The sequence below is a fragment of the Microcaecilia unicolor genome, chromosome 6 (genome assembly GCF_901765095.1).
Source record: "Microcaecilia unicolor chromosome 6, aMicUni1.1, whole genome shotgun sequence".
Classification (NCBI taxonomy): Eukaryota; Metazoa; Chordata; class Amphibia; order Gymnophiona; family Siphonopidae; genus Microcaecilia; species Microcaecilia unicolor.
The window spans coordinates 330270414-330292140 of record NC_044036.1 but is presented as its reverse complement, the minus strand read 5'-3'; the positions used below and the strand labels follow the sequence as shown (position 1 = coordinate 330292140).

General features: G+C 45.1%; 1 protein-coding gene across 1 annotated transcript in view; it reads left to right on the top strand.

Moving 5' to 3' along the window:
* The window catches only part of CACNG1 (calcium voltage-gated channel auxiliary subunit gamma 1), a 67382-nt gene extending 48141 nt beyond the window's left edge, over positions 1–19241 (top strand). The window contains exons 2-4 of the mRNA XM_030208452.1: positions 3573–3647; positions 12935–13072; positions 18455–19241. Of these exons, the coding sequence (XP_030064312.1) occupies positions 3573–3647; positions 12935–13072; positions 18455–18681 (440 nt within the window). The 3' untranslated portion in view covers positions 18682–19241. The remainder of the gene's footprint in view (positions 1–3572; positions 3648–12934; positions 13073–18454) is intronic.
* Positions 19242–21727: the final 2486 nt, after the last annotated feature.

The window sequence follows — 21727 nt, the reverse complement described above, 5'->3', positions numbered from 1 at the left end:
TACTTTACTTTAAAAAAAAAATTATAAAAACGATTTGAACTAAAAAAAAAAAAAAAAGAGAAAAATATATGATATAAACCTAATTGTCAGAAGCCTTTTTTTTCCGTTTCTCCTTGCCCGTTTCGTTTCCAAATGGAAAACTGCACGATAAAACACGTGGAAATCAAAGTTTACGTGTACTTTACTGAATTTAAAAATGAGTAAGGTCTCCTTAGGAAGGGGGTTTGCTTGGAGCCCTATGGAGGGTACACGAACCCAGTTTGTCATGTTTTCCATCACTCCTATTCCAGCGTCCGAGCCAGTGGCGTAGCTAAGGGTGGGCCTGGGTGGGCACAGGACCACCCATTCTTGCCTCAGGCACACCCAGTCAGCAGCCCATGAGGCCCCCCAAAACTCTCCAGTGGCAGCACCTCACTACGCTCTCTCCCTCTTCACTTGTGGCCTGGCATCTGCCCGTCTCTCTACCCCCCTCCCAGTCTATCTCAGAGCTACTGCTAGCAGCATCCTGCGCCGGCCCAGCAGGCTTCTCTCTATCATGTCCCGCCCTCAACGATGTCACTTCTTGTTTTTTTGGTGGGAATGTGGTAGAGAGAAGCCTGCAGAGCCGGCGCACGATGCCTTTAGGAATTGCGACGGACAATGGCTCTGATGTAGGACCGGGGGAGGGGGTTCAGAGAAAAACGGGCAGACGTTGGGTCATTAACCCCCCCCCCCCCCCGCCCACACACACACACACACTCTATTGCATGTATGTACAGGGGTAGCATTGGGGGTGAGAAGGGCCCACCCAGGTTAACGCTGGGCCCACTCAAAATGGCAGGTCTGCCTACGCCCCTGGTCTGAGCTGTGACCTGTCCTAGGGTAATAACTAGCTCTGGCTAATATGCTGGACCTCTATTTGCTATAGTCATTACTAAACCTAATTCCTCTTTGAGGGGTGGCCGTCAAGCCTGTAAATGAGAAGCAGGTGGTGAACTGAGCTGCAGTATTTATAGCTCAGGATCCTTTTTTTATTTTTAAATGAGCCCGAGCTTTCTTACCTTAACTCGCTTGTTAGGTCAGTCCACTTTCTTCCATCTTTTCCAACATCCGCACCCTTTCTCCCAACTTTCTTTTAATTAGATGAAAGAAACTCACGCAGTGATAATGCAGTTCTCAGTTTTTTTACATTCTACAGCCCTCTTGCTCCTGCATTAGCTACACAACTTGCTCCCAAAAGAGAGCCAGAATTTTCTGTCCATTTGCACCCATTACAAGATGCAAGAGAGCAGACGCCGGGCCTAGCCCCAAGGCTTAACAAGTCCTGTGTCCTGCTCTGCTGCATGAAACCTGTGTCTGACAGTGGCGTAGCCACAGGTGTGCCAGGGTGGACTGGGGCCCACCCATTTAGGGCTCAGGCCCACCCAACAGTAGCGCACGTTTAGCAGTAGCAAGTGGGGAATCCCAAGCTCCGCCAGCTGAAAACTTGTATCATCTCTTTCTACGGACCCTATAGTACACAAAACTTTCAAAAATGAAAGTTGCCCAAATCTACCCCTCCAACTTTATAGCCTTTATCTCTGTTATTTATAACCTCACTTTTGGTACCTTTTCGCTGAGCGGGTCACATATGCATGGCATCTATTTGCAAATAATTGATTTGCATGGACTGCTTCCATCTCTTGCATAGTTGTTATGGAAATCTTGAAAACCAGACTGGGTTGTGGGCCCAGTGGTGTGCTGGTAAATTTTTAACAACAGGCTCTTTCTCTCTGGGTGCAGCCAGCCCTGCAATTTGAGGGGGGCCCAGGGTTGGACTGGGAGGGCAACGCATTCCTCTCTCTCTGTCCCCCATGCGCTAGGCATACCTTTGCTGGCAGGGATGCCAAGCCTCACCAGTCAAACAAATGAACGGCTGCCACTCCTTGCTGTTTGTTTCTGGCTCTGAGCAGCATGCAGGGACTTCTCAGGAGCTTAGTTGAGATCGGGAGGCGGGGCTGGTGGTTGGGAGGCGGGGATAGTGCTGGGCAGACTTATACAGTCTGTGCCAGAGCCGGTGGTGGGAGGCGGGGCTGGTGGTTGGGAGGCGGGGATAGTGCTGGGCAGACTTATACGGTCTGTGCCAGAGCCGGTGGTTGGGAGGCGGAGCTGGTGGTTGGGAGGTGGGGATAGTGCTGGGCAGACTTATATGGTCTGTGCCAGAGCCGGTGGTGGGAGGCGGGGCTGGTGGTTGGGAGGCGGGGATAGTGCTGGGCAGACTTATACGGTCTGTGCCAGAGCCGGTGGTGAGAGGCGGGACTGGTGGTTGGGAGGCGGGGATAATGCTGGGCAGAGTTATACGGTCTGTGCCAGAGCCGGTGGTGAGAGGCGGGACTGGTGGTTGGGAGGCGGGGATAATGCTGGGCAGACTTATACAATCTGTGCCAGAGCCGGTGGTGGGAGGCGGGGCTGGTGGTTGGGAGGCGGGGATAGTGCTGGGCAGACTTATACGGTCTGTGCCCTGAAGAGCACAGGTACAAATCAAGGTACGGTATACACAAAAAGTGGCACATATGAGTTGTCTTGTTGGGCAGACTGGGTGGACCGTACAGGTATTTTTCTGCCGTCATCTACTATGTTACTATGTTCTCGCAGTGGCAATCTATTTATTTGGCTGGCAGGGCTCAGCATCCCCACCAGCAAAGTAAAAAGGAGTTCAGAAGGGGGCCCCAAGCCCTAATTTTGGGAGCTAGTTGTTGAAGTAGCCCTGGGGGGAGGGGGCCTATTGTAACAACCACCTCCCCAAATTCTTAAAAACTTAACAGACGGCTCTCGTGAACCGGCTCCAGCACACCATTGACTATAGATTATGCCTATAAGTAGGTGGCCTGCCCAGGATTGGCGTTAGGGGTGGGAAAACAGGGCAATTGCCCTGGACCCCCATGTTAAAGGGGGCCTCATACCTGCCTGAAGTTGAAAGAGAGATGGCCTGCAAGCCCTCCCTAGCGTCACCCGTGGGCCTGCCCCTGTTCACCCTGGCTCTGACCCTCAATAGAGCCCCTTGCAAATATGTGCTATCCAAGACATGCACATTGGCAGAACAGTGGCATGTATGTACATGCTTGAACTTGTGGCCCTCAAGGATCGTGGTTGTCCACCCTTGGCATATAGTGATACTCAGATTTTGATCTGGTCTCATTGCTATAGATGCTTTTTAGAAAGTCTGAGGGCTTCATCCTATCATTCGCTGACAGTACTTGTATTTAAGGGTTCGTTTACTATCGCCTGTTACTGTTCTCTTGAGCTGTGTGTGTCATACAAGGAAACATTGACTGTCTCCTTGCTGTTGCTTTTGTTGATGTCCTTTGAGTGTGGTATAAAGAAACCTTGTCCTTCACTTCTGGATCTGGCTGAAGTGAAAACATTTCTCTCACCAGCTGTCCAATACTTCCTTCCATTAAGATTCTCAAAGCCTCATCCAATAAAACAGAGCTGTAACCGCGCTTCCACCTGTTTCAAATGCACCCTTCGTTTTCCTGGCTCATCTTTCTATTGGGTAACTTATCGTACTGTAATCTGAAGCTAAAGCTGTCCAAATTATTTTTTTTTTTCAGATCACAACTGCTCATACTTCAAACATTTCACCTCAGGGGAGAATGAAGAGATATTTGAAGTGACCACCCAAAAGGGTAAGAATTTGCAGAAGATTTGTATGTTGAGTTTCAGTGTACATTTTCTGAAAATATGGCTCTAAATTGATGGGGAGATTGGACCACCCAAGAGTTTTTTCTCCCTTCTAATTCACATCATTTTTTTCTGCACAGAAAAAAAAAAAAAGAAAAAACAGGGAATTTATTTGGGGGGAGGGGGTTATTTTTTCTTATTTATTCTCCTCAAGTCTGATAGATTCAGAGAAGATAAGTATTCACTCCTTGAGGGCTGCCAACAGGGCTGGTTTTCAGGATATCCCTCATAAATATGCATAACAAATTCGCATACTAAAATTTAACTCATGCATATTCACTAAGAATAGCCTGAAAACCTGACCCTTGCAGACTGTGAGTGAGAAGCAAGGGACAGGATGATTCAACCAGTGGTGTAGCTATGGGGGGGGGCACGGTGGCCTGGGCCCCCCCAAATTGGCTCTGGTGCCGCCATTTTGGCTGGTGGGGAGTCCCCGACCCTAACCCCCGCCAGCTGAAGCGTTTATCTGTCCCGCGCTGGTCTCGCGCTTGCCTCCTCTCCTGTTTCGAGTCGCGCCGTGCATGCTCTCGTTTTAATGAAACAGGAGAGGAAGCAAGTGCAAGACCAGCGCGGGACAATAAACGTTTCAGCTGGCGGGGGTTGGGGACCCCCACCAGCAAAGGTACCTTGTGGCGGTGGCAGCGGGGGGGAGGGGCATTGTCAGCAGCGGTGGCGGGGGGGGGGGGGGTCGGAAGCGGTGGGGGAGGCAGGCTAAAATGTGCCCCCCCTCCACACTTTGTGCTCTGGACCCCCCTGCCGCCGAGGTCTGGCTACGCCCCTGGATTCAACAGTCAGTGGTGTAAAATGAACCCTCTGCTCACATGGAATTGTCAGTTCATCGATGGTATCCCTTCTGAATCCTGGTCAATGACTATTCCTGAGCTTTTTATTCAGTGAGTAGCAGGAAAATGCTGTCTACATTTGGAACAACACAAACATGAGCCTGTCAGTAAATGACATTCTTCATCAGGGATAAGTTATTTTCATTCTTGCCTTCATCAATGCTTTGCCTTTACCATACAATGGTCCCTTTGGTCTCTGAGCTGAACTGTTGCAAAGGTGTTTTGCACGTTGTGGTACAGGGGTCTCTCAAACCAAGTCCTCAGAACACACCAAGCTAGTCAGGGTTTCAGAAGACCCACAACGAATATGCATGAAATATATTTGCATACAACGGAGACAGCGCATGCAAATTTATCTCCTGAATATTTTGTTGTGAAGATCTTGAAAACCAGACTGGCTTTGTGTGTCCTGAGGACTGGGCTGAGAACCCCTGTTGTAGTAGGACAGGATGCAACAGAAATTTGGGAGATGAGGCCTTCAGCATCAATCAAACATAAATAACAGTCCAGTTCATTAACAGGCTTCAAAGTAGAAAATGACACGGGGACATTCCCGCATTGCCCCCGTGTCATTATCTACTTAACAGTCTACAAAGAAACTGTCACTCGTGGCAGCCTCCATAAATCATACAATTCAAACTCCTCTTATTGACCTACAAGTGCATTCACTCTGCAGCTCCTCAGTACCTCTCCACTCTTATCTCTCCCTGGCTACACTCCTCCCCGGGAACTCCATTCATTGGGTAAATCTCTCTTATCTTGTACCCCAGTCTCCTCCACTGCCAACTCCAGACTCCGTTCCTTTTATCTTGCTGCACCATATGCCTGGAATAGACTTTCTGAGCCGGTACGTCAAGCTCCATCTCTGGCCGTCTTCAAATCTAAGCTAAAAGCCCACCTTTTTGATGCTGCTTTTAACTCCTAACCCTTATTCATTTGTTCAGAACCCTTATTTTATCATCCTCACATTAATATTCCCTTATCTCTTGTTTGTCCTGTTTGTCTGTCCTAATTAGATTGTAAGCTCTGTCGAGCAGGGACTGACTCTTCGTGTTCAAGTGTACAGCGCTGCGTACGTCTAGTAGCGCTATAGAAATGATACGTAGTAGTAGTAGTTTGCGTAACACTGTATATGTTGCTATGCTGAAGTACATTTTTAAAAAGCACCTTAAAGAGCAGACATTCTAGAACCTGCTGAGACATGTGACAATCCTTAACTTGTACCCTAAGTTTGTTATACGAGGCTTCTCCATCCTGCTGCTGTGCACATTCATCAGGATTTATTTTAATTTGTAAGACTGGCAGCTTTGTAAATGCTCACGGAAGGACCATCTGTGTAAGACCAAAGGTACATCCATCTAGAACAATTCAGAGCCTCCAAAGGAAGCTCAGAGTGAACAAAACAGCTGTATCCACAGCAGGGGCGTATCTGGACTCTGGCGGTAGGGGGGGGCCAGAGCCAAAGGGAGAGCGCACATTTTAGCCCCCCCCCCCCCGGCACCACCGATCCCCCCCCCCCCCCCCGCCATTTCCGGACCCCCCCCCCCCGCCACTGCCAGACCCCCCCCTCGCCACCAATGACACTCTCCACCCCCTCCCGCCCCGCCAACCCTCCCCCGCTGCTGTCACTTACCTTTGCTGGCGGGGGACCCCAACCCCCCGCCAGCCGAGGTCCTCTCTTCCATGCAGGCTGCAAGTTGCAATGCTTCCTGTTCTTCTGAGTCTGACGTCCTGCACATACAACACGCAGGATGTCAGACTGAGTTCCAAATTCTGAGTCTGACGTCCTGCACGTACAACGTCAGACTCAGAAGAACAGGAAGCGTTGCAACTTGCATCCTGCATGGAAGAGAGGACTTCGGCTGGCGGGGGCTTGGGGTCCCCTGCCAGCAAAGATCGGCGACGGGTTGGAGGCGGGCGGGCGGGAGGGGGAGGTGGAGAGGGTCGGTGGTAGGGGGGTCCAGGGCGAAATCTGCGGAGGCCCAGGCCCCTGTGGCCCCACGCAGATACGCCCCTGATCCACAGATTCACCCATCTGATCAATAAGCAACAAGCACCTTTGCTTTCATTAGTGGAAGAGAATCAGATTTGTGGAGTTGGGAGCAGGAGGAGAGGAGGTGGTTTTGCTGCTCTTCAGTGACATTAGTTTGTTTTCACAACTATCTAAGAATTTCCACCCTCCTTTCCCTACATTTTAATACCCACCTCTAGGGCCAGCCATCACTTTCTCCCAAGCCTGGCTAATATAGATCCGAAGTCTGGCAGGTGGGTGTCACAGATGAGTGATGGGCTTTACATCTTCTCACCCAGGGAGCCTAAACCTGCCATGGAAATCGAATTCAGGTCTTTTGCATGCCAGTGTACTACTATGTGTTTCTTTTAAAGAGCCTTCTGAAGACTTGGTGGTAGTACTGCCAGGGCCACCGAGAGTGGGGACAGGGGGCAAGATTCCCCCGGGCCCAGGCTCCGAGGGGCACCCGGTGCCAGGGTCAGTCTCTGTCCTGTTACCGACAAGAGCAGGAGAGATAAAACTCTAGCGCCGGGCCCCCTTTAGCAGTGGCGTACCAAGGGCAGGGCGGTGGGGGTGGTCCGTCCCGGGTGCACGCTGCTGGAGGGTGCAGAGAGCAGCCGCGCGCCTGTCGGCTCTGCTGGTTCCCTGCTCCCTCTGCCCCGAAACAGGTTACTTCCTGTTCCGGGGCAGAGGGAGCAAGGAGCTAGTGGAGCCGACAGACGTGCGGCTGCTCCCAGCAGCTAAGAATGCACCCGGGGGGGGGGGCCTTGATGCGCCAGGGGGGGTGTCATGCTGCTGCTGCATCCTGGTGGGACAGATGCCGCTGCACCCGGGGGGGGGGGTGCAGCGGCGATCCACCCCGGGTGGCAGCCAACCTAGGATCGCCACTGCCCTTTAGAGGCTCAGGAGGAACAGACACAGAGCTTCGGGGCCTCTGGTTTGGCTGGTGGGTGTCTCCAAGCCCCGGCAGCAGAGGCCTTACTTCAGCGCTGTTCTCTGCCACGCGGCTGCTTTTCCCCTCATGTCACAGCCACAGGGCAGGCAGTGCAGCGGAGAACAGCGCTGGAGGAAGGCTTCTCCTGGCGGAGCTTGGGGACCCCCGCCAGCCAAGGCATGTGGAGTTGTAGCGGGGCGCAGGGAGGTGGGGCAAAATGTACCCCCACACATACTTTGGGATATGGACCCCCCAAAAACTTTTTGTGGTCTGGCTATGCGGCGGTCCAAGGGGGGTCCGGCAGCAATGGTCAGGGGGGGCCCGGCTCAGTCTCTCGGCAGCCCTGAGTGCTGTTTGTACATCTCTCTGACATCAGCAGGTGTTCAGGTCTGCTGCACCCTCTACCTGACCTGGATGCCCAAGGAGGAAGGCTATTGGTCCTATTGTACAGGCCTAACCAATAACTCTTGAGCCAGAAAGCCAAGCAAACCAGAGCATAAGACTGACTTCTTCAGTTGTTTCTGATTTAGTTCCTGAACTCTCAATGGTGCAGAACAATTAAAATAAATCCTGATGAATGTGCACAGCAGCAGGATGGAGAAGCCTCGTATAACAAACTTAGGGTACAAGTTAAGGATTGTCACATGTCTCAGCAGGTTCTAGAATGTCTGCTCTTTAAGGTGCTTTTTAAAAATGTGCTTCAGCATAGCAACATATACAGTGTTACGCAAACTACTACTACTACGTATCATGTCTATAGCACTACTAGATGTACGCAGCGCTGTACACTTGAACACGAAGAGACAGTCCCTGCTCGACAGCTTACAATCTAATTAGGACAGACAAACAGGACAAACATCATAAGGTGGCAGAAGGATATTTTATGTTCAAGTTGTGATTTTTGGCACTCCGGTTTTAGACCTTTTGCTCCACAGTTCCCTAAGGGCTATGGTAGTGGTGTACAGTTGTGGGGAGTGGGTTTGGGGGGGGGGGGCTCAGCACACAAGGTAAGGGAGCTATGCACCTAGGAGCTTTTTCTGAAGTCCACTGCAGTGCCCCCTAGGGTGCCCGGTTGGTGTCCTGGCATGTCAGGGGCACCAGTGTACTACGAATGCTGGCTCCTGCCACGACCAAAGGGCTTGGATTTGGTCATTTCTGAGATGGGCGTCCTCGGGTTCCATTATCGCCGAAAATCGGGGATGACCATCTCTAGGGACAACCATCTCTAAGGTCGACCTAAATGTGGCGATTTGGGTGTCCCCGACCGTATTATCGAAACAAAAGATGGCCTCCCAGCTTGTTTCGATAATACGGGTTTCCCCGCCCCTTCGCTGGGACGTCCTGCGAGGACGCCCTCAGGAAAACTTGGACGCCCCGTTCGATTATGCCCCTCCATGTTTACTAAGAATGTTACCCCCCCCCCCCCAAAATGGCTTTTTCTCGTGCATTTTTCTCTTGGACGTTTTTTTCCCCCCAAAATGGTCCTAAAATATAGACGCGCTGAGCACAAAAGTGTCTAGCAAATGCCCATTTGAAAAACAAAAAATGTGGACGTTTTTCTGGCTTGAAAATAGCCATGTTCGCTACTGGATTTTTGAACGTTTTTCACAAAATGTCCAAAATCGGATTTAGGTGCCATATCGAAAATGCCCCTCCATATCTATCAGATTTGGAGCTAACGAATTTTATGGTCTTTGCTTCGAACAAAGTTAGACAAGTGAATTGTGAAAGTTCATAAAGAGAAAGCTCTGATTTGGTTACTTCAACAACTTAGAGCTTCCCAACCTGTCATGGGGCGTCCACAGCCAATCAGGTTTTCAGGAAATCCTCAGTATATATGCATGAAATAAATTAGTACTGACTTAATTTCCAATGTATGCCTATTTCTCATGCATTTTTCATTGTGGATATCCAGAAAACCTGACTGGTTGTGGGATCCCATGACAGATTTGGGAAGCGCTACTGTAACCCACTGTCTAGCCACTCTGTTTCCAGTTTGGTCCAATTTCTATTTCTGTGGTCTTCTTTCATTCACCGGCTACCTACCAATCTGTGTTCAAGTCCCCTTTGGTTAGGACTGATTTATGTTCCTATAATTATGAAGGGCTTCATATAATAAAATGAAAACCCTTTTTTACAGTTTTGTGGTTTTACTTTTCCTCTCAGGATCATAAGAATATTTTTTTAATATTATTATTATTATTTATTGCATTTGTATCTCACCTTATCCCACCTCTTTGCAGGCTCAAAGTGGCTTACAATACATCTTGAGTAGTGGAAGAATGTTAGTAAATAAACATTTAGTATTACAAAGTATTAGCCATCATAATGATAAATTAAACTAAGTTATAGTATGCAAGCAGATAATTGAGAAACAGTTCTAAACAAATATAGGCGAGTTGTGCATATTCACAGTTGTTGATCTTTGTGGTATGCTTTATTAAAGAGATGGGTCTTCAGTGATATGCGGAAGTTTGTTCTTTCGTAGATCAATTTTAAGCTGCGCGGCAATGCGTTCCATAACTGTGTGCTCAGGTAGCTAAAGTTTGACGCATGCATTGGGTATCAATTTCTTTTAATCTCCCATTGGAAGGTCAAGGGCTTATTTGTAGCATCAAACCAATCGACATCACATTCATCTGCTGTCCTGCCTGATGGATTTTTCTTATACTCAGATGCATGCCAATTTTTCAGCTGCTTCGATCCAGTATCTTCTATACTGTACATGTCCATGACATCAGTCTCAATAATAAGAAAGCATTTCTTCACAGAAAGTGGAGTTGAGAAATGGAAGAGAGGCAAAACTTTATCAGAATTCAAGAAAAGATGAGTCAGACAGATTATCCTCTGTCAATGAGGTGGTAAGGGGAACATGGAAAGCAGTTGGATGCAGGGCCAGTCTTAGCAATTGCGGGACCCTGTGCAGACCAGTTCAGTGGGCCCCCCCCCCCGCCCGTGCCCACCCCCTCACCTGCGACCACCTGTACCTACGAGCTCAGTTCCCCAGGATCAAAGTCCACTGCACTAACCACGAGGCTACTCCCCCACTAGCAACATTCCATGTAGAAGCCTGCCCTTGCAGATCAGCAACGCAGCCGCGCAGACTTCTGTTCCTGTGGAATGTTGAAACTATTTGTAGATTCTACATGGAATGTTGCTATTATTTGAGATTCTACATGAAATGTTGCTATTCCAGTAGCAACAGTCCATGTAGAAGCCTGCCCTTGCAGATCAGCAACGCAGCCACGCAGACTTCTGTTCCTGTGGAATGTTGAAACTATTTGTAGATTCTACATGGAATGTTGCTACTATTGAGACTCTGTTGCTACTATTAGAGATTCTACATGGAATGTTGCCATTCCAGTAGCAACAGTCCATGTAGAAGCCTGCCCTTGCAGATCAGCAACATGGCCGCACAGACTTCTGTTTCTTTGAGTCTGACGACCTGCATGTACGTGCAGGACGTCAGACTCACAGAAACAGAAGCCTGTGTGGCCGCACTGCTGATCTGCAAGGGCAGGCTTCTACATGGAATGTTGCTAGTGGAATAGCAACATTAACATTCCATGTAGAATAATAATAAGCCATAATTTATCAGTTTAAAAGGAGGTTTAGAGCTCTCGGAACCCCACCTCACCCATACCTTGATATGCATCCACCACGTTTCAGTAGACAGCGGCAGCAATTTTCATATCCCGTCAGCTGCCGAGCCCAGGGCCTCCTAACTGCTGCATCCTGCCCTTGCAGAAGTGGGCAGTGGCATCAAAAGGGGGCGGGGATGCAGCAACGAGGAGGCTCGGGGCTCAGCGGCTGACTGGATATAAAAATCGCTGCCTGATGCTCTCTACTGAAATGTGGATGTGCGCATTAAGGTATGGAACAGGGAGGTGTTCTGAGACAGGAGGACAGATGTGCCAGAAATGCGGGGGCCTGTGCGACCGCCCCTGTCGCCCCTAACGTCGGCCCTGGTTGGATGGACCTGGTGGTCATTATCAGCCATAATTTCCTATATTTACTTGGAAAAGTAATTCTTGCAAAGTATGATCGTAGCACACCACTGCAGCTAGACTCATATTCGGCAAAACAAAATATGAAAGTGCTAAGCCCCTACGAGAAAAACTACACTGGCTCCCACTCAAAGAACGCATCACGTTCAAAATTTGCTCCCTAGTTCACAAAATCATTCACGGAGATGCACCAGCCCTACATGTCAGACCTGATAGACTTACCACCCAGGAGTGCCAAAAGATCATCCCGCACATTCCTTGATCTGCACTTCCCTAACTGCAAAGGTCTAAAGTACAAATTAATGCACGCGTCAAACTTCACCTACTTAAGCACACAGTTATGGAACGCACTGCCGCGCAACTTAAAAATGACCTACGAACTAACGAACTTCCGCAAACTACTGAAGACCCATCTCTTTAACAAGGCTTACCACAAAGATCAACCAATGTGAATATACATACATAGTAACATAGTAACATAGTAGATGACGGCAGAAAAAGACCTGCACGGTCCATCTAGTCTGCCCACGATAAACTCATATGTGTATACCTTACCTTGATTTGTACCTGTCTTTTTCAGGGCACAGACCATATAAGTCTGTCCAGCAGTATTTCCCGCCTCCCAACCACCAGTCCCGCCTCCCATCACCGGCTCTGGCACAGACCCCGTGTAAGTCTGCCCTCCCCTATCCTAGCCTCTCAACCACCAACCCCTCTTCCCCCCGCCACCCAATTTCAGCTAAGCGTCTGTGGATCCATTCCTTCTGTACAGGATTCCTTTATGCCTATCTCATGCATGTTTGAATTCCGTTACCGTTTTCATCTCCACCACCTCCCGCGGGAGGGCATTCCAAGCGTTCACCACCCTCTCCGTGAAGAAATACTTCCTGACATCTTTCCTGAGGCTGCCCCCCTTCAATCTCATTTCATGTCCTCTCGTTCTACCGCCTTCCCATCTCCAGAAAAGATTCGTTTGCGGATTAATACCTTTCAAATATTTGAACGTCTGTATCATATCACCCCTGTTCCTCCTCTCCTCCAGAGTATACATGTTCAGGTCAGCAAGTCTCTCTTCATACGTCTTGGAACGCAACTCCCATACCATCCTCGTAGCTTTTCTTTGTACCGCTTCCATTTTTTTAACATCCTTCGCAAGGTACGGCCTCCAAAACTGAACACAATACTCCAGGTAGTTAGAAATGTCTTATAATATCTGCTTGTCATACTACTATCATGTCTTATCATTATCATGTTACCAAAAATTTTCTGTAACACTAAATGCCTATTTTTCTATTATATTTCCACTATCCATGATGTATTGTAAGTCACATTGAGCCTGCAAAGAGGTGGGAAAATGTGGGATAGAAATGCAATAAATAAATAAATAAAATCATAATTCTTAATTAAAGCCTTTCTTCTGCATTTTATGTCTTGTTAGAATACAGCATCTCAGCAGCAGCTCTTGCTATCATTGGAGTTGGTTTCATGGCAATGGGAACCGTCTGCACCATCTTAGCCTTCAATCCAAAGAGGAACTATTTGCTGAAGCCGGCAGCAATGTTCTATACATTTGCAGGTGAGACTTTTGTCTAATCTTTGTAATAGATATGAATGAGAATAAAAGTGTTTGCATAGTCATAATTTGGATTAAAAACTCTGGACCTCTTTGCCAGAGAATGTGGTAAAGGCGGTTAGCTTAGCAGGGTTTAAAAACGGTCTGGATGGCTTCCTAAAGGAAAAGTTCATAGACCATTATTATTAAATTGACTTGGGAAAATCCACTGCTTATTTCTGGGATAAGCGTCATAAAACGTATTGAGCTTTTCTGGGATCTTGCCAGGTATTTGTGACCTGGATTGGCCACTGTTGGAAACACCATACTGGGTTTGATGGACCTTTGGTCTGTCCCATTGTGGCAATACTTAAGTACTTAAGAGTCAACAGTGACTTTGCACGCTACAAGTAAAAAGGGCCCTAAGCTAAGTACTTGGTGCTGAAAATAACTATGGATGACTTTATGGTTATTTAATCAACTTTTTCAAATCTGAGGTCAAGGTGAGTAACTGATTGAGGTACATGAATTATTCCCCTGCCCAAATTGGCTTACATATCTAAGGCCCTGATGATCAAAGCTCTGGCACTAAAGTGAACAGCGTCCGCCCCATACTGCAGGAACAGCACAAAAAAATAGACCTCCAATACTCAAAGTTAATGGCTTTCAAATTATATATGCACTGTGAGACTGGGATAAGCAGGTATAACATGTGCTGTACTTTTTTGGGATCTTGCCAGGTACTTATGACCTGGATTGGCCACTGTTGGAAACAGGATACTGGGCTTGATGGCAACACTTACGTACTTGGGATTCTGAATGGAATCTTGCTACTCTTTAGGGTTCTAAATGGAATGTTGCTGTACACTTTGAAATTCTGCATGGAATTCTTGTTATTCTTTAGAATTCTAGAATCTTGCTACTCTTTGGGGTTCTACATGGAATGTTGCTACTGTTTGGGTTTCTGCCAGGTACTTGTGACCTGGATTGGCCACTGCTGGAAACAGGATGCTGGCCTTGATGGACCTTTGGTCTGTCCCAGTGTGGCAATACGTATGTACCTATGGATTTATATGGTACCTTTCATCCAAATATGCATGTAATCCCCTCTGAGATATATTACCGGGGACCCTGTTTACTAAGGCGCACTAGCGTTTTTAGCATGTGTTAAAATTTAGCGTGTGCTAATGCTAGACACCAATATATTCCTATGGGTGTCTCTAGCATTAGCGAGCACTAGGTTTTAGCAAATGCTAAAAACACTAACCTGCCTACAGCGCAGCTTAGTAAACAGGGCCCCAGGTTTATAACACTAAGTCCAAGATATTTTCCAAAGGGAAGAGAAAAAACAACAGTAGAGACCCTATACAATAACACATTATCTTTTCCCCTAGTATGGCCACAAATAACTTTGTGTGGGCATCCCTATAACCAGCCCCTCCAAATGACACACTGATTACTACGCTACCTATGAAAAGTTATTCCACTATTATACTTCCTCTGTGTACATCCGTATGCTGCACAAAATACAAATGAGATTAAATAAAAATGCTACCAGCAATAAAGAACGACAACCGAACAACATGGATGCAGCAGCTCATAGGTTTGCTTTGTTTTGAGTGTACACAGAACGGGGAAACACAAGTGGCTTCAACTTCTTGATGTCATGCCGTCTCCTGTTTTCAATCCTTTCTCCTTGGTATTAAACACACAGTCATGTCAGTTTTCTTTTGACCTCCTTGCCACTCCCTGCACTATTCAGCAACATCCATATCCTAGGCTTAGTTATATTCCTCTAGGAACTAACATGGGGGACCAAGATGAAAATAGAACTGAGCTTGTTCCAATTTAGTATGCTCCCGCTGGTTCAGGGGTGGGCAACCTCGGTCCTCCAGGTCCTCCAGGTCCACAACCTAGTTGGGTTTTCAGGATTTCCCCAATGAATAAGCATTGGATCAATTTGCATACAATGGAAGCAGTGCATGCAAATAATCTCATGGATATTCATTGGGGAAATCCTGAAAAATCCACTGAATACAGCCCTCAGGGACAGAAGTTTTCCACCCCCTGCACTAGTGGGCGTGGCCTCAGTGAATATTCAGGTTTCCTTGCATAAGACTAGTGTATCAATTATATTTCTTACATTATTTTTACCACTAATGTGCTAATTGCTTGTATAGAGACTGTTTCATGAGCCCATGCTGAAATTGGGTTTGCAGATCTATTTATTTACAGAATTTTAGAGATTTCTTTTCTCCTGGTAAAGGGCCACTAAAACAGACATTATATTAAGAGAATTAGGTGCTCAACATTCTGAGTTTATATCTATTTATTTATGTACTTATTTATAGCAGTTATGTCCCACATTAAAAATGAATTAGGTTGAAACCTGGGAGCATTTAAAATCTTTATTTTTCCTGTGCCTAGATCAAAAGACAAAGATGGTTTGTGGGAATTTGCTCCTTTGGTTTATGGAATGCAGTGGTAAATTATAAAATATTGTTTATTATCACTATTTAAAAGAAACATATTAAATAATGAGGGCAGAGCTACCTTCATGCAGAAGTCCAGAGTCAAGTCTAAAAGTGCCAACATTTTCCAGTTCTCTGATAAATTTCTTCAAGTCAGTTTTCAACAGCATTTTCTCAGCTGTTACCCCAACGCAAACACAATTATAATGCTAATTAATACGTTTTGGATGTTTGTGGATTTTATTATTCTGTCTCACTGTATTTCCAGTTTTGGCACAGTAGCAGTCATCACAAGAACAAAATATAAGAAAACTAATGGACTGCATTAGGGACTTATAGCCCATTTAGTTATGAGAGATCTGCATGAAATAAAATGTTTGTTTTTTATCATTTTACTTATGAAAACCACTTGACTTGTCCTTGAAACATGCTCAAAACAGAATAATCCATTTGTACAAAAGAGATGAGGTGAAGATGTGATTCCATGTGTCCCAATGAAAGAAGAGTTTTATTTTACTTCCAATCTTTATAACACCAGGCTTCCCAAGGCAGATTACAACAACAGTTAAGATGAACCCATCAATAAACAGGATATCCTCACTGAAATTTGGCCATGTTTTATTGTATTATATAGAACAATGTAGAACAATTAGCACAAAATACTGCATTTATTAGTAACGTTTCCACCAGCTACAATAATTTTTGAAGCTATTTTAATGATATTCGGTTTTGATTTCATGATATTTATATCTACAAATATGTAAAAAAAAAAATCTTTTGTCCACCTTTTAAGGCACTGCCTATCCAACTGGAACAGCTTTTGACTTTTTACAGATGGACCACACATAGGCAGTCCATTATTGCTAATAATCTTTTACCATTGCTTTAAATAACGTTTGCTATTATTTTGGGTGTACTTGCCACTCCGCCTACTGGCTTCAACCTATATAATGGGCTAGATAGCCTCGTACCCTCTCCTGTTCTCAATCTAACCTCCGGTTTAGAACCATCTGTCAATATGGATCTTTGCAGTATGATGTCAGAGGGTAAAAGACACTTTAGGCAGGACTCTGGTAACCCTGACTCAGAAGGGAACAAGCATCCAATCACACTTGCCTTTCAGTAAAGCTTAGGAGGCTCATAAATAACCTTAGCAGGTGATGGGGGGGGGGGGGGGGGGAGGGGGGACCAAACTGGTGGACTGGATTAGAAACTGGTTGAGTGATGGATGATAAAGGGAAGTGGTGAACGGTATTCACTCTGCATACTAAGAAAGGCAAGATTAGTGCAGTGCCTCAGAGGCTGTGAGCCTAGGGGCAGTTCTGCTTCTGTTCAGTATCTTAATGCATAATATTGCAGAAGGGAGAGGTTGTCTTTTTGTGCACAGCACAAAGGTTTGCCACAGAGTGCGAAGGCCTGATAGAGCATCTTAGAATGAGGAGTGACAATCATTGTGCCTTGAATTCTCAATTTACTCCTGTATTATGCCTGCATTATTTCTCTGCACATTTTATTTCATATCTTTATGTAATCCACCTTGTGTATTACACTTGCAAAGAGCAATATATTTATTTCAGTTTTAGCCCACCCAAGTTGGGTAAAACAAACATTCATAAAAATAGATCCTATAGCAAATACAATACCACCCTCACCCTCACATAACCAATCCCAAACACTAAAGTTGGGTATATTAATGTATCTACTACTAAAGCCAAACAAACAAAAGGAAGGCCCAAATCTCCCGTAAAGTAAGACACAAACCACAAAAAAGGCGGAAGATGAACCAAAACAGACCAGAAAAACCATAGGGAGTAAGAGCACCAGAAAAGTTTAATAGGACCCTACACGGTCCGTGTTTCGGCCAACAGGCCTTCCTCAGGGGTCTAAAATAAAACAAACAAATCAACATATGTACAACTTAAATATAAAAATACAAATATTTCAAATACAGAATTTAAAAACATAAAGAATACGAAATAAAAACAGAGTTAAAAACAAATTAGATTAAAAACTATGTATGTAATGACAAATTATGCCATTACATACTAGTATCGTTACTGTCTTTTTAGTATATAACCTATTTTTTTACATTTTACATGGCATAATTTATCTTTATTGTATTGTTTTTATCACATGGTTCTGATACTTTTAGTAAGTTTGTGATGTATGCTTATATGTTTCGGTATTTTCTTGATATTTTTGGATTAGTTTTTAATCTAATTTGTTTTTAATCTGTTTTTAACTCTTTTTTTATTTCATATTCTTTATGTTTTTTAATTCTGTATTTGAAATATTTGTATTTTTATATTTAAGTTGTACATGTTGATTTGTTTGGTTTGTTTTATTTTAGACCCCTGAGGAAGGCCTGTTGGCCGAAACACGGACCGTGTAGGGTCCTATTAAACTTTTCTGGTGCTCTTACTCCCTATGGTTTTTCTGGTCTGTTTTGGTTCATCTTTCTACTACTAAAGCACCTTGTTCAAAGTGCGTTAGAGAATCAATAGAAGTCCAGGCCCCAAACTAAAGTTACTGTCTCTGAGCTCCAAAAATTAGCCACCAGATCATTGATTGTATGGACATTTACAAAAGACATAAGGTAGTGGTCAGTTTGTGCTCAGATGCTAGCCTCCCTTTTATTTTTCTATCCTTTTTGCACTTAGGTCTTTTAGAAAGACATGCTAGCATTTTTTGTGCACGCTAAATGCTAGAGCTACCTAATGGAATATAAGGGGGTTTAGCACACGCTTATTTTTAGCATGCACTAAAAATGCTAGCACACTTTTGGAAAAGGGGCCCCTCAATGAGTAATTTCATCATCTCTCTCAGCAGTCCATGCACAGACTCTCATCTTGTGCGAGGGGCACAGCAATAAACAAAGATCAGATGAACTCTTTCCATGCCCATATGTTACCGTTTGTCGTCTCTTCTGTCACAGGCCTTTGCATCATCATTGCTGTTGAAGTTATCAGACAATCGGTGAAGAGGATGGTGGCTAGCGAGGACACGGTCTGGATTGAATATTATTATTCTTGGTCTTTTTCCTGTGCCTGTTCAGCCTTCGCCCTACTGTTCATCTGTGGCATTGCTCTCCTCTTAATCTCCTTGCCTCGCATGCCCAGGAACCCATGGGAGACTTGCATGGATGCAGAACCAGAGAACTAAAACGTTCCACTCAGGGATGCTGCTGAAGCACTCCAGGAAGAAAGATAACTGGATGGCAACACAGAAGTCCTAAGTTTTCGTAATTTAACCAGATGACTGAGCTAACAGTTTCAATACCAACCAGTGGTCATAAACTCACAAACCTGCATCTGTGCACAGGTTGTTCACCCCCCCAAACATTCTAGGCTACACATTTTGCCTTAACTTGTGCTACTGAAATACTGACTGACCCTTCTCAAGATATAAAGGGAGCTGTTCACACGTAGACTCAGTGCTAACATTTTTCAGAGGCATTTAAGAACAGGACACTTTTTACTGAAGAAAAGGGGGAAGAAGTCTGCCTATTATAAACTCTAAGCATAAAAAATACACATTTTCTGTTGCTATAAAACAAAGTAGTATCAGAGAATTCGTCCAGAGTTACGTAAATGTACCCTGCACTAGCAAGAATGTTTGCATAGTATATTTCTAAAGGCTTTTCATTAATGGATAAAACAATGGCAGTTAGAGCAGCAAATTAAAGATGCTGATTTGGTTGACATACTCAGCAGCTAATCTTCTGCTAAGTACTCTGCTCAATTTTCTGAATTTTGTAAAAATAAAAAAATCTTTTTTAAACTAAGAATGTGTAAGAAATAAAAGATGAACTCAAGATTGCTACCCTATGTGCACATTACACACACAAGTTTTCAGAGACGATCAACACACTGAAAACATCATCCCCCATGTAACCAAATTAAAGGTGTTCAATACTACTTAAACCTGGTTTATATGAGCTCATTGGGTAGTCCTATCCTGTTTTAGTGTAAAACAAAGGTGGTAAACAGCTCATCAACCATCAACCTGCTGACAGAAAAGAATGTTTATTGGCCTAACAAAGATGATGATATATTCGGGCATTGAAGACCATATGTAAGTAAGTTCTTTCTTCAGCTGTCACTGCCAGGTTGATGGGGATTAAAAGGTTACCTTGACTACTCTTGTATCACACTATCTTTTTTTTCTTAATTCAATAAAAGCCTTGAGCACCTACCACAATTCCAGTTTTCTCCAGGATGAAGCCGAGCAGCAGAACTCTAAATTACCAACTGAATCAGAACAGGAATGGAGATTGTGAGGTACCATGAACCTTTACGCCCATCTACCCAGACGTTTTCCTACATTTTATATCCCTTCTGAGTTTATCTAGTCCAGTAATTGCAGCCACATTCATCCACTAAGGGTCACACACCAGGCTTCCTTCTAGCACCCTACAATCATGGGCCTTAAATCCAGCCACTAGCTGTTTTCGGCTCAGGGAGTTGAATACCCGACTCAGGAATCAAACTCATGTCCTCTCACATGGCAGCACCACTGCAAGTCACCAGACTGGCCTGAAACATCTGACCTTAGAAGTGGAAAATGTATGGACATGGGGCCATGATAAAAAGCTGAACGGAGAGAGGCTCAAAGGAATGCGAGTTAATACTTTATCTCAAGAGACTAGCAGACATCTAGGAACAAACTTTCAGAGCAACATATAGATGTCACAACAGTGGCAGACTTTAAGCATGCCCAGGACACAGACAAATAGGGCCTTAGTGGCAGATAGAGAGCGAAGACAGCAGATTAAGACAGACCTGGGACAGCACAGTAGGCAAGCAGAAGTGGGCAATGGGGTAGACCAACTGGTCCTTCTGTTGACACTTTCCATGATTCTTTTACTCCATGCAACAAATGTAACTGCAAGACAAGGCAAAGCTGAAAATGATTCTGAATCCCGGTTCATTGAAAACAATAAGAATTCCTTGTCTAATGATGTCACTCTTGAAAGAATCATGCTGAGTTCCAGTGCCTCAGTAACTGCTATCATTGGAGCCGGTGCTGTGGGTGCTTGAGCATCCCCAGTGTTGAGAAAATTCCTTGTGTGTGTGCAGGGAGGGGTTATTTTCATTGGGATTAGAACCCCCAATAATTTTGAAAAGTTGGCTCCTATGACTGCTATTTTAACTAGTGAGCTGAACAGGTATAGCTTGTAAGGCACAGAAGAGCCTTATCTGTAAAACTCTTATCCATAGGGCTTCTTTAAAAATAAGATTAGAAAAGCTTTTGATGGAAAAAAATCACCTTTATGAATGGATATATATCTTCTTGATCAGGGATTCTGAACCCAATCCTTGGATACCCACAACGCATATGAATGATAGAGAATTGCACACAATGGACGCTGTGCATGCAAATCTCTCTCTTGCATATCCATTGTGGATACCCTGAACACCCAGTTGGCTGGATGTGGCCCATGCACAGGTTTGAGAAGCACTGAAACTGACTAGTTAGGTGGTACCTCTAGGACAGTAGTTCTCAACTGAGTCCTTGGGATGAGGCTATCCACAATAACATAGTAACATAGTAGATGACGGCAGAAAAAGACCTGCACGGTCCATCTAGTCTGCCCACGATAAACTCATATGTGTATACCTTACCTTGATTTGTACCTGTCTTTTTCAGGGCACAGACCATATAAATCTGTGCAGCAGTATTTCCCGCCTCCCAACCACCAGTCCCGCCTCCCATCACCGGCTCCGGCACAGACCCCGTATAAAAATCTGCCCTCCCCCATCCTAGCCTCTCAACCACCAACCCCTCTTCCCCCTGCCATAAAGATGTGTGAGATTGAATTGCATCCTATGGACGCAGTGCATGCAAATTTATCTCATGCATATTCATTGTGGGTATCTTGAAAACCAAGACTGGTTTGGTATGCCCCGAGGACTGGGTTGAGAACCCCCATCCTAGATAAATGTGATACAGCATAACAAAATATATTTTCTTGTCTCCTAGTATAAGCCTTGCTACGTTGACATGTGGTATATTGCTTAATTAGAAACCCCTGCACACAAATGTGTACGATTTATCTTCAGTGCTGTAGCACAGATTAGAGCAGTAGATTATTCATTTTATATGAACAGTTAGCTTTTTCAGTACAAATGTGTGAAGTCAATTGGATGTTGACAGGTGCCTCATTCATCTATCATTCAGAAGACAGGATAGGTAAGGGGCATATTTG